This window comes from Esox lucius, chromosome 13 (genome assembly GCF_011004845.1).
Source record: "Esox lucius isolate fEsoLuc1 chromosome 13, fEsoLuc1.pri, whole genome shotgun sequence".
Lineage (NCBI taxonomy): Eukaryota > Metazoa > Chordata > Actinopteri > Esociformes > Esocidae > Esox > Esox lucius.
The window spans coordinates 35,860,197-35,873,387 of NC_047581.1; the positions used below are offsets into that span (position 1 = coordinate 35,860,197).

A 13,191-nucleotide genomic window follows, 5' to 3' on the forward strand; every position below is an offset into this window, starting at 1 on the left:
ACTGCACAGGTTGCCAAAGTACATCTCCCAGCTAATTAGGAGGAAATGCAACTGACATGAAGAAGCTAGTCAACCCTGTTTTTCTTATAACTGGATTATGAGCGATAATGCTTTTTATACTGTAATTTGTGACCGATTCGTTTAACGGTCACAACTCTTGACAATTTCCACAAAGTGCTGAAACCAGCGTTTCCTATCTATTTGTCTCTAGTATATATATTTTTTTTGTTCTTTCTCTGTATTTTAGTTTGGATGTTTTCTTGCAGAAAGTTATGGTTATTTTATATCGAAAATAAATTCTCTTGCTGGAATCATGAGTATATAATTGAGAAACTGAATTTTGTTTGTATGTATCATGTTTTTGATTGTTTGGTTGACCTTAACTTCAATGCCAGACAAAATACATAATCAAACCAAGTAAATGGAAATGTTTACAGCAGTAAATTGAAATAGTACAGATTGTATCAGACATGCATGCACTTATTAAACTGTTTTTTTGTAAAGTAGATTATGGAGTTTTTTTCTTCACTATAAATGATTTGTCAAAGTTCATTAAGGCCTGTGCCCTTGCATTGTTTGTCCAAGAAGAATGTTTCAGACTGAAGCAGTCTTGTATCTTAAGGTAATTCAATCTTGGTTCCAAAAATGCTCTCTTCATGTTAATTGGTCAGAGCCGTGGGCTGAGGTGCCTAAATGTCACTTAAAAACAATTATCCATGCATAATTTACTGTACAAAACAGATGCCATTAACAGATGAAGAAATTAAACATTTGGCATATAAGTTTACACACACACTGAACATATAGAAAAAATATTTTTATTATCTTATAGAAAAAAAGTAGTATCTCCTCAAATACATCTTTCACATGTGGATCATCTGTGAAGCCACAAAGTCCTGACAACAGGGTTGTGACATTTAGCTCAAAAGGTTAAATGTTTTCTGCATCATTCATAGGTCATCTAACTCCAGATCTTCATCAGTCCACTCCTAGAAAATACAGCAAGCTATTACATGACTTAACTCTAGAGATACTGTTTTGGGGAAAGTTCAAGTGGTTTTGTCTTACCTCCTCTGTCATGCGAGGCTCTTTTGCTACATGATCATCATCTTCGTATCCTCTTTTTCGTTTCCTGCAAAACAATGACTTCCTGTATTACTTTTACTTTTCGGTTGAGAGCGCACAATCGGGTAATTTGTAGAATTAATAGATTTTGCAGATCGACACAAGGTAAACAAGTATCTTTGTTTTGGAAGCTGTTGTTGCAGGTATTTATCTTTCTAAACAACTTAAGTTGTTAATCATGATTATCACTTTGTTACAAGTCATGCATGTCTCCAGACCCCACCACCCCACCCCCATGCCATCTCCCATGACACCTCAGGGGCGAACACCCCGCCAAGCGACCATCCAGGGTTCATAACCGTGTGTTGGATGTGGAAGGCTGTACGTTGGGCCCTCCATAAATTAAGTCACGGTGTTTCTACGCTGACTGCTGTCAAGGCTGAGACTTCTCAACAGTGTACACTTTACTTTTGCAGGACTGAGTGCACGATCATGGCGTTGGCTGCCACCATCCAGGTAATGTGAAATCTACCAAAGGCGCGAGACATCAGTCAGTCGACCAAACAGCCAGCCCCGGGGCGCTGGCACGGAGACCAGGCTGACTTGTATTGACACTGTAGCTTTCTGGCTGTTTCTATCCAGGATGGCTGACTGAGCCTCATCCTGGGAAAAGAGGCTGTGGATCTGGTCAAAGATCTTGAACATACACTGGTGAAATAAGGAATACCTGCTCTACCCACGCAATGCTAACCTGAACGATATTCACATTTAACGGAAGTCCACACCAACATGAAGGGGACCCTGACAACAGTTTGCCTACACGGCAGAGCTAAAGTGTACTGACCACTACAGAGAACTATGGACCATCTCCTGTACGTGGACTGGCTCGGCCTTCATTTGGGAAAGGAGGCCGACCTGAAAGCTTGAGGTCCCTACGCTAAGCCACGCTGTTATTAGTGTAACCTTCCCAGAGGGCCTTGGGACAAAGGCGAGCCAAACCATTGATGCGATAAACATCAGGGAAGCATAACATAGCACCTCTCCAAGACGCAAGCCTTAATTCAATTTAATCACACCACTACAGCCCAAGTCAACTTCTTCCTTTCTCTGAAATGGCAGTTTACAGTTCACATAGCTTCATATACAGTATAGCCCTGAAGTTACTAGCTACATCTTTTAAACCACATGTGCCAAGCCCAATTCCTTGGAGGGCCGAGTGTCCGCTGGGTTTTGCTCCAACCTTGTACTTTAAATTATTAATTAGGTCACTAATTAGGAACTCCCCTCACCTGGTTGTCTAGGTCTTAATTAGACACCAACTAAAGGAACAAACAAATCCAGCAGACACTAGGCCCTCAATGGAATCAGTTTGGCACATAGGCTTGGACGGCAAAAGTAGTGTTTTTGATAGCTAAATGAAACCGCACAGCAATAGATTAACATTTGTATGACAGCTCAACAGTTTTAAGGACCTATTTGTAACCTGTGCACGTGTAACCCCTGACAACTGGCCAGCTGTTTGGACCTAGATACACGCTGGGAAAATGAAAGGAACCTAAACATCTTCTCTTTAGCCTAAGCCTGGGCTAATTCAACAGAAGCTTTTGTTGTTTATAACTTCAGTGTAACCCTGACTAACCCACCTTCCGCTCTGATACAAGCCAACGCCAGGCTGACCTCAGAGATAAGGGACTTGAAGGTCATGGAGCTTCACCAAACGCTGTCACTTGGATGAGAACTGGCCCATTCTGTACGCCCATTATCTGCTAATTCAAACACCTCTGAACACCAGAGACTTAAAAACCAAGAGACGTTTACATAGTTTCTCAGTTTGGATGCACTGAAGATTACACAGACCTCACAAACATTACCCTAGTGTTCACATACCATCCAGATAAGGATGAGACTCAAATGTACCAGTGTCAGCTGTGCTTTATGAGGAGTAAAACTGTTCCACTTCACCTTTATTTCTATATAACTGATGTGTTTATTTTTTATTTTTCTACTTGATAGACAGAACCGTGAATCGTTTGCATCTTAGATACACTTGATCGACCAGGCTAAATAAAACTGTTGGTATGTAAAACAAGAAGTATTGTTTCATTTGTGCAAATAACTCTGAAGCTGTCTTCAATACCGGAACCCACTCAATTGGCTTACCTTAGCAGTCAGCCACTCCTATTACACAATATTAACATAATAGTCAAGCAGCTGCCCAACCTTAAAACTCCCTCCCCAGGTGGCCCATCAGTGTAATTATACTGTTTTTATGCAAAATATAACAACTTCTTTTATTTGTGACTGACTGAATAAGGAGTCTATGCGTACCAGCTGGTGTTTGGGACTAAATTAATAGTCTAAATGAATAGTCTATAAACACATATAAACACTCTATAAACACATATCGGTGGTTGTGACTGACTGAATAAGGAGTCTATAAACACATATCGGTGGTTGTGACTGACTGAATAAGGAGTCTATAAACACATATCGGTGGTTGTGACTGACTGAATAAGGAGTCTATAAACACATATCGGTGGTTGTGACTGACTGAATAAGGAGTCTATAAACACATATCGGTGGTTGTGACTGACTGAATAAGGAGTCTATAAACACATATCGGTGGTTGTGACTGACTGAATAAGGAGTCTATAAACACATATCGGTGGTTGTGACTGACTGAATAAGGAGTCTATAAACACATTGGTGGTTGTGACAGACTAAAGGAGTCAATACGTACATGTTCGTGTTTGTGCAAAATTCAGCATGGATCCTCTCCAGCTTCACTTTACAAGCATTCACCTCGTCTGGCTTTGGAAGCTCATACCTCTTCATGAGAGATTTTATCCCTGTGTGAAAAATATTATTGTTGTATGTGGAAATAACATTGTTGAATTCTGATGTGCAGTCAAAGCGCTGATCAAGTTTGCCACCATGTGGTTGGAATTGGTAAGGGCAACAATGTTGTCAAAATGACTCACGTCTCATCGCATCGTACATCTTTGAGAGGGTCTCTTTGTTGTCTTTTAGTCCCAAACACTCTGTCAGATAGCTATAAAGAAAAAAAGGGGACCAACAAACTTGTTTTAGGCTAAACTGATTAATTCTCCACAAAACATTATGAGAGTTTGTTAGCTCAAGGACTGAGTGGTGCTCACCTACCTTTCCATGCTAAGCCCAGCCCGCGACGCACTGTTCATGATGGCCGTCATGGCAATCTGTGATGGCGGAAAAAGCAGTCCAATGTCCGTCAGGGAGGCCCGCGTTAAGAAGTCATCGGCGCTTTTCCTCAGAGACTCTGGGTTCTCCAGAAGAGGGTACCTTGTCTGAGGAAAATATCAAAGGTCACCAACAGACAAAGCTTCTGAATGAGACTTTAGTTCACATGTGGAAACATCCGGATTTTCTGGATTTACCCTCAGTGGAATCTCTTTGGCATCCAGAGCAACTGACAGTAGCAAGCGCTTACATGCTCATACTTTCTTGTACTGAGCCCTCGTGGGAATCAAACATTGCACATTGCAAGCGTCATGCTCTACCAATGGGACACAATTAATAAGCCTACAATTTGGCAACACAGCTTTTTAAATGTTAAACTAAAATGATTTGCCAATTAAAAGTTTAAAGTCTACATCTCTAAGACGTAGTTCCTTTGCACAGAAGTTGTGTGTTTTTTTTCAACTTCGCAATCAATGTATTGTTCCGTGGTCGATATAAAAATAATAAAAGCCTGTCTCACTTTCATTCTGTTAACCAAGAACTGGACGTCTCAATCCGCCCACCTTGAGGTCTATGAGCAAGCCCTCCATCGGCCTGTAGGGGTTGTGCACCACCAGGTGAAAGTTGAGCTGCTGAATGAGAAGGAGCTCATATTCCAGTATCTGCTCCAGAGCCCTCTCCTGACCAGATGCATTCTCCTGAACCAGATTACCCACGAACTGGGTGCTGGACACATTAAACTCATCTACCTTACAGGAGAGGTAGGCACAGGTCAGCCTGGAAATAACGGAGATAAACATAAGCTGGGTTAGGGAGGAATATCAAGGGTTGAAACAGACTGCAAAAAAGTCCCATAAATGGAGAACGGGAGACTGAATAGACTGAGTCCAAGAGAGTGAGAGCGAGAAGAGGAAGTTATGTACCTTGAGTGTGTGAAGGGCTACACTTAGCTACCAGATTAGAATGACTTGGAGCAGCAGAAACCCCAGTGAATTCGCTGTGGACCTTTAAGAGTACTAGCCAAAGAGCCCTGTGCTACTCACATGATTGTTCTTGGATGATACTCCATCAGGGAGTTGTTCAGGTAAAATCTCCGGAAATACATGATGGCTGTCCCCTGTTGAGATGGTGGCAACTATTAAGCCTGCACGTATGTACAATTTGTCTATACAATGTTTATTCTGGATCAATTCTATCAGCACAATTACTTTGTGATCCTACATAGGTACCATTTATATTCCTAAAGCTGAGAATGTCCTCTTCCAAATGTTTACTTCTCAGAGTTGACAGACCCAACTTTACAGCTAGCTTGCTGTGTGAAGAGTTGCAAAATGATCTAATGTTTTTTTCTTTCTCTTTAGCAATACAGACTCTAAACAACACAGGAAAAACAAATATATCCATAGTTTTCAGAACACTGCTTTATATCTGTAAGAATAACATGATAATATAATAATATGAGTTACAGCTTTACTGCAGGAAGGGCTAAGGTGGTTTTCTGATTCCGTTAAAGTTAATGCCAAATCCACTCTCCCCTGAGACATGGAAAACAGTTAATCATATGAGCGTTGACGATTAATCTGTGGATTACTACTTTGATTCATCGATTAATCAGAAAGAAAAAATACATCAATTCCAGAATGAAATTAGTGTTTCATTTAAAATGTAATTAAAGTGTTCAGCGTTTTTCTGATCGTTTTACAATGCTTTCATTAAAACAACTGTAAGCAGTAGTTATAAAGCAAGTAAAAAAAGGTCCTCATAAATCATTTCCCAAGACTGTTGGAAAAGCATTCCAGAGTATCATGGTTGAGAGACTTTTGACTGATACTGTAAATGGAAATTGTAATGCATTTACATTCCTCAACATTTCTGTTGTGGTGAAATATAGAACTCACCAAATGTTACATGAATGGGTTAATTAATCAGTAACATCGCAAAAGGTTGACTAGTTGGAGCTGCTCAACTCTGCACAAACTCAACCAGCTCAAGTAGATTAAAAAGAGTTAACACAGCTATGCATTCACAAATAAATATTTCTCAGTTAAAAATGTAACTCCATGAATAAAAATTATAATGAATGACAAATTTAAATTTTATTAACCTTCCGTGATGAGCAATATAAATCTTCTGTCAACACCACGACAACGGTTTCCTCTTTAAATGCTCATGGATTACAGTACAGGTGTGCTGTGTGCCATGAGAGTTCTGCTTAGCAAATTTTGCAACATAAATGTGAAGTTGTCCCATTCAGCCCTTTTGAAGTTTTTGGTCGTACGTGACTTCGCTCCGGTGGATTTTCGCCACCTTTTTTTGCTGTGTCTCATATAGACCCACCTAGTCGATAATGACATAGTTTCCAAAATTTGTATCCATACTTTGTTGCTGCCCTAATGTCAATGTGTTAGTAAACAAGTGAAATAGTCTCCCTTCTTTTCACCGATAAAAGACTCATTGAGGAAGATGAAATGTGTTCAAATCTGTCTAAATTATTTTCAGGAAACATTAATCTGTGATTAGGCTTTAGATGATAAGTTACGTCTGATCGGGATCGATATTAATATTTTAGATTTGTTTTACAATCGATCATTGTGTTTGACAATATTGCTGTTTTCTTTTTTTTTTAGCTATTTTGCTGTACCAGCTGAGTGTTTCCTCAGACTGAAAGTCTATGGGCCAAGAGAAATGGTAATCCAGGATTTAGTTCTTTACACAGCCTCAACAAAATTCAGCTAACTTTAGCCATCGCTAGCTAAAAATCTATGGAGATATTGGGCCCGTAAGGGCATGTTGACATGTTAATGGTCAATCACCTTTAAGTAAAACGTAAGTGTTTTTGAGAGTTCTTTTGTAAAACATGCTCACACCCCAATTACTTCCATAAGTGTAAAATGCAAACATACAACAAAAATATTTTCCAATTCACACCTGGGTATAATACACCTTGTTTTGTGGACTATAATAAGCACCCACCTAAATATTTGTTGGAATTCCTGGCCCTACATAATACATACCACAACTGACTTAGGCATTACAGGCTTGAATGCATTACAGAAGTCAAGCAGTCTCTTCTCATAGTGTCTGAAGAGCACATCCTCCTCATGAGCATCCAGAAACAGGGAGTTAACTGTAGGCTAACAAGGCAAAAGGAAAGTGTGAGGGGACAACAAAGGGCAGCAGTCACAAACCTGACGCAACTACAGGTGCTGGTCATAAAATTAGAATACCATCAAAAAGTTGATTTATTTCAGTAATTCCATTCAAAAAGTGAATACATTCATTCCACACAGACTGATATATTTCAAGTGTTTATTTCTTTTAATTTTGATGATTATAACTGACAACTAATGAAAACCCCAAATTCTGTATCTCAGAAAATTTGAATATTGTGAAAAGGTTCAATATTGAAGACACCTGGTGCCACACTCTAATCAGCTAATTAACCCAAAACACCTGCAAAGGCCTTTAAATGGTCTCTCAATCTAGTTCTGTAGGCAACACAATCATGGGGAAGACTGCTGACTTGACAGCTGTCCAAAAGACGACCATTGACACCTTGCACAAGGAGGGCAAGACACAAAAGGTCATAGCTAAAGTGGCTGGCTGTTCACAGAGTTCTGTGTCCAAGCACATTAATAGAGAGGTGAAGTGAAGGAAAATATGTGGTAGAAATAAGTACACAAGCAATAGGGATAACCACACCCTGGAGAGGATTGTGAAACAAAACCCATTCAAAAATGTGGGGGAGATTCACAAAGAGTGGACTGCAGCTGGAGTCAGTGCTTCAAGAACCGCCACGCACAGACGTATGCAAGACATGAGTTTCAGCTGTCACATTCCTTGTGTCAAGCCACTCTTGAACAAGACAGTGTCAGAAGCGTCTCGCCTGGGCTAAAGACCAAAAGGACTGGACTGCTGCTTAGTTATGTTCTCTGATGAAAGTACATTTTGCATTACCTTTGGAAATCAAGGTCCCAGAGTCTGGAGGAAGAGAGGAGAGGCACAGAATCCACATTGCTCGAAGTCCAGTGTAAAGTTTCCACAGTCAGTGATGGTTTGGGGTGCCATGCTGGTGTTGGTCCACTGTGTTTTCTAAGGTCCAAGGTCAACACAGCAGTCTACCAGGAAGTTTCAGAGCACTTCATGCTTCCTGCTGCTGACCAACTTTATGGAGATGCAGATTTCATTTTCCAACAGGACTTGGCACCTGCACACAGTGCCAAAGCTACCAGTACCTGGTTTAAGGACCATGGTATCCCTGTTCTTAATTGGCCAGCAAACTCGCCTGACCTTAACCCTATAGAAAATCTATGGGGAATTGTGAAGAGGAAGATGCGATACGCCAGACCCAACAATACAGAAGAGCTGAAGGCCTATCAGAGCAACCTGGGCTCTCATAACACCTGAGCAGTGCCACAGACTGATCGACTCCAAGCCACGCCCCATTGCTGCAAGAGGAGCCCCAACTAAGTATTGAGTGCTGTACATGCTCATACTTTTCAGTTGGCCAACATTTCTAAAAATGTTTTTTTGTATCGGTCTTAAGTAATATTCTAATTTTCAGAGATACTGAATTTGGGATTTTCATTAGTTGTCAGTTATAATCATCACAATTAAAAGAAATAAACATTTGAAATATCAGTGTGTTTAATGAATGAATATAATATACAAGTTTCACTTTTTGAATGGAATTACTGAAATAAATCAACTTTTTGATGATATTCAAATTTTATGACCAGCACCTGTACTAAACATATTATCAAATGCAATGTAACATGTTAAACGTCTCTTTACCTTCCCACTGGCAAGCATTTTGTTTCGATATTTCTGGTTGGCTTCATATCTCAGTTTTTCCAGTGTATCTTCATTCTCAAACGTCCAACACTTTTTCTGCGAGCTATTGTAAAACATGGTGAAGATCTGCTCATAACAAATAACATACATGGGGTTAGAAGTGTATATAAATACCGTGCCAGACACTGACACTCGAAAAGCCTTTGACGTTAGGTACACATGATATGTACAACTACCGTACGTTATCAAGCCGGCAAAACTGAATAGCCTATCGATAGCATGGGCTAGGATTGCAAGCTTCTCTCGGTAATATTGTAAGTACCTTACTGTACATTTAACATTCCACTGAATACAACGATTTGTGTAACTACTCCGTGTTGTGTTGTACTGGTCCCAAACATAACTATTTAGTTAGATTAACTAACGCTACAATAACACATTTTAGTTAATCAGTGTGCGAACTTTTTGGTATAGCTTAGTACATTATTACTAACGACGTCATGCAAGCCAGTTACCTGGATACTTTTAGCAAAGCCCGCTAAGCACTGACAAAACACATTATGAAACGTTGCAGCTATCTTTATGATTTAAAAATTACTAGCTTAGCAAGTAGTCCAAGATTCTTAACTAACCATGAAGTCGCTTTCCCTATTCGTCTTATTTTTCTAGTCTTGCGTGTCAACATTATGTCCATTACTGATGACGTCATTCTACCGTAATGTATGGTAAAGTGTGGAAATAGAAGGCAATGTATCGCCATGTACCTCTGTAAATTATAGGAATAACATGTTAGTTGGTTCGAGCCATGGTCCTAGATAACTGTTATCTCATTAGCTACACCAGTGTTTGCTCGGTTATGGTTGTACCACAGACAGGATTATGCTATAAATATCGAAACATTGTAGCTAGATAGTTGTATATATAGTTAGCTTCTAAAGCTATCTAGAGTTGTATGTTTCTATTATTCCCTTTGTAGACGCTAGAGGGAGGAATTTACCAATTTCTCCTTTAATGTCACAATGAATGTATCTATGGACCCGCTACCTAAACGTTCTTTCTATATTGATCAAGTATACTTCTGTTCCCTCGTCATACCTGCCTGTAACACAGATTATTATGCGTATATTTGTACAGCTTTTATAACAATAATACATACTTCTCCAATTTATTTTTTTGTGTTCCTGTCTGTCTGCTCATCTATCTTGAACAAGTATACAGGAATGTTATCTACTTACTGCTAATATCTGATTATCTTATGTGCTCACCACACACGAAATGTATTTTGTCTTTCAGCAGTTCACTGTTGAAACCCTGTTATATTTGTTGCTGTTGGTCATTTTAGGCATTGTAGATTTATTGTGTTCTGCGTGAACCAGTAGATTGTGAACCAGTAGAAGTAGTAAGGTCATTAAACTGAGTATAGGTCAGTGTATCCTGAGAATAGGGAAGTCTAATATTTTAAGTGTAGTAAGTAAACCTAAGTGATATATTATGGTTAAATGTGCTTATGAAGATGATTCTGATCTCCCTCTATAAGACACACATAACAATGGGTTCATACACACATAACAATAATAATTACCCTTAAAATTCCAGGACTTGATTTGATTCAGCCAATTTATCAGATCTATTCCACCCGAAGCATAGGCTATAGCCTAATCGTAAAACAGGATAAGTGTACGCACATAGTTAATTAGGGTAATCAAGGCAAAATGTGAACAATTGTCTGTTTCTGATTATGGTTAGACTATTCATGCTGTTATGCATTGACAGATGAAAATCAGAAATTGAATCAAATATTTACTGTAACAGAAAGAAGGGTTTACCCAACCTCCACTCTCCCCAGTCTTTCTGTATTCCCTCATTTGCATAAACATGAGTAATTTATGAATAATACATGTCCTTGCATTCAGAGGGAGACATTAATTTGCATATCACTGCACTACAGTTTTATTTCCTGTGCGGTGTTATCATGAAGCCCTTAAAGCCTGCATAAACCAAAATCAAAGGAAATGCTATATAACGGTATGTGAGACTTTTCACTTTATATCTCTTGCACGCGCTCTCAATCGGCGGTAAATATTCGAAATTCAAAGTATGACCATTTTATTTACATATATGGTTTTGTGGCGTGCTATAGAGAGTATTTATACAATAACAATCGCCGGTGCTTTACCCTGTGAATTGCATATGAAGTCTGGATGCATTACTGATGAGACCGCAACGTTTTCTATAGGCTATGGGGTGTGTACGCGTATGTGCGCGCTCGCGCTCACTTCTAGATGCTTTTTCCTTTGCGAACATGCAGCAGGCATGCTTATTTACGTTACATACATTTAACATGTATTGTAGCAGAGTTAACTTACGTTTTCATTCTTTCAACATTGTTTACAAAATCAGTAGACATAGACACTTTTCACACATTTGTAGTTTCTGTTGCCCACATCACGATTTAGATTTTTTTTTCCTGCGGTTATTTATAGCCTATAAATGGTTGTAATTAAGTTTGTGTCGAATGCATGGAAGCAAAACAATGAAACATTGACTGGCAAGAAGCACGTGTGTTGCGCATGTTCGTGTGTGTTTGTGTGTGTGTGTGTTTGAGAGAGAGAGAGAGAGAGGAATCCAGAGGGAGAATCTGCGTTTTGACTGAATGTATGGTGGGAAATCCTGGAGGGTTGCTCTGGCATTGCCAGATCAACCAAATAATCTTTAAAAACCTGCTGACTGAGTAATTCTCATTTAGTCCTAAATCCAGTGTATGATGATGCATACATATTCTTCCTATGAAAACATGGAGGAATTGAGTCTTAGGTTTTTTTTGCACCCATTAAAATATGAACTGTTGTAACAGCAATGATAGTGTGGAATTGGGATTGCCTTGTTGGGTGTTCTTTATTGTTATGTTTCATTTTGTGATGTCATCACCATGATTTGACTGCAGTGTATAGCTATCGGAGTTACTCATTTTGACACCTGTATTTCTGAATGACCCTAATGTTAGATAATAAAAATGCAGGTCAACTCCTCAGCCTCCTGGTTATCATTCCTTGTGCATGTATTAGCTCTAAGTGCTCCGTAAACACACTGTCCTATGTGAGGAGATTACCATGATTAGAGACGAAACCCACTGAAGAGTTGACTATACGCCACCAACCGTATGTTGTGGATCCAGGCAGTATCGTTGTGGTTCTGATGATGTCTAAAGACTACAGCAGTGATGGCCAGGGGAATGGTGATGATGACGGTGATGGTGGCGGTGATGATGGCGGTGATGATGACGGTGATGATGAGGCCGTTGACCGGGCTGGTGAAGACAGGGCCAAGAGAAAGGACTCGTTTGTTTTTCTAGTCTATATGATTGTCCTTAGAATCATTTGATGTCATTCAGGCATTGGCCATGGCCATCGACACAGAAAACGATACACTGTTTGGTTTGAAATATTTATTTTGAGATACAGTGTGTGTGTGTGTGTGTGTGTGTGTGTGTGTGTGTTCCCTCACGGACCGTTCATTCTTTTTTTTTTCATTCCCCTCATGCAAATATGAGTTATTGCTCCCCACAACACCAACCCTCTTTTAATTTCCCTACCCACCCTTGATGCAGTGGTTGCCATGGTGATCTGTTGTGGCTATGGTGATGTCAGAAGCTCTCTGAAGGACAGTGCAGGGGATGGCCACAGGAACACTGAGCACCATTGTTTCCCCTGTGACACTGGTACAGGAATGGCACCTGTCCTTGATCAATCATGAAACTGGGTTTTCTTTTTTTAACCCTAACCCTATTTTTGTATTTTATTTCGTACTATTGGAAATGGGGCCTTATTCCACTTATTGCACATTATGGTTTAATAAAGTCTCCAAGCTCAGTGGTCTGATAATGACTGTGCTCTCTGTTAAATATCAGATGAACCTTGAGGTATTGCAAACATTGGATCTGTGTGTCTCTCCTCACGTGGGTGTTTCTATAGCCGGCCATGTTGGCATTACCCCCCCCCCCAACCTCTCCTTCAGACAGCCGGCGCTCCCCCTCCACTCCTCTCTTTAATTGAGCTTTGTGTCTTCCTTCTCTCCATTCAAATCCAGACACATTTGCATAGCAGCTCCCCAGCT

At 39.8% G+C, this 13,191-nt stretch overlaps 2 protein-coding genes across 7 annotated transcripts in view; one reads left to right on the plus strand and one right to left on the minus strand.

Annotated features, from left to right (window-relative positions):
- Positions 1-3,156, plus strand: part of rasa1a (RAS p21 protein activator (GTPase activating protein) 1a) — a 29,911-nt gene extending 26,755 nt beyond the window's left edge. For 2 of the 3 annotated variants that reach the window (XM_010877126.5, XM_010877127.5), the window contains one exon: positions 1,542-3,156. In XM_010877126.5, coding sequence (XP_010875428.3) covers positions 1,542-1,590 — 49 coding nt within the window. In that variant the 3' untranslated portion in view covers positions 1,591-3,156. The remainder of the gene's footprint in view (positions 1-1,541) is intronic. The other variant, XM_020052689.3, reaches the window with a different exon arrangement.
- Positions 805-9,786, minus strand: ccnh (cyclin H). 4 transcript variants are annotated; one of them, XM_010877123.3, is made up of 10 exons: positions 9,711-9,786; positions 9,079-9,204; positions 7,299-7,418; positions 5,328-5,401; positions 4,848-5,061; positions 4,228-4,391; positions 4,047-4,117; positions 3,806-3,914; positions 1,069-1,132; positions 805-989 (listed from the first exon to the last, which is right to left on the minus strand). In XM_010877123.3, the coding sequence occupies exons 1-10, from the start codon at positions 9,711-9,713 to the stop codon at positions 951-953; spliced, it is 984 nt and encodes a 327-aa protein (XP_010875425.1). In that variant the 5' UTR covers positions 9,714-9,786; the 3' UTR covers positions 805-950. The 4 variants fall into 4 exon arrangements, with proteins under 4 accessions (XP_010875425.1, XP_019908251.1, XP_019908249.1 ...); XM_020052692.3 differs by having other exon boundaries at positions 9,079-9,181; positions 9,711-9,727; XM_020052690.2 differs by having other exon boundaries at positions 9,594-9,711.
- Positions 9,787-13,191: the final 3,405 nt, after the last annotated feature.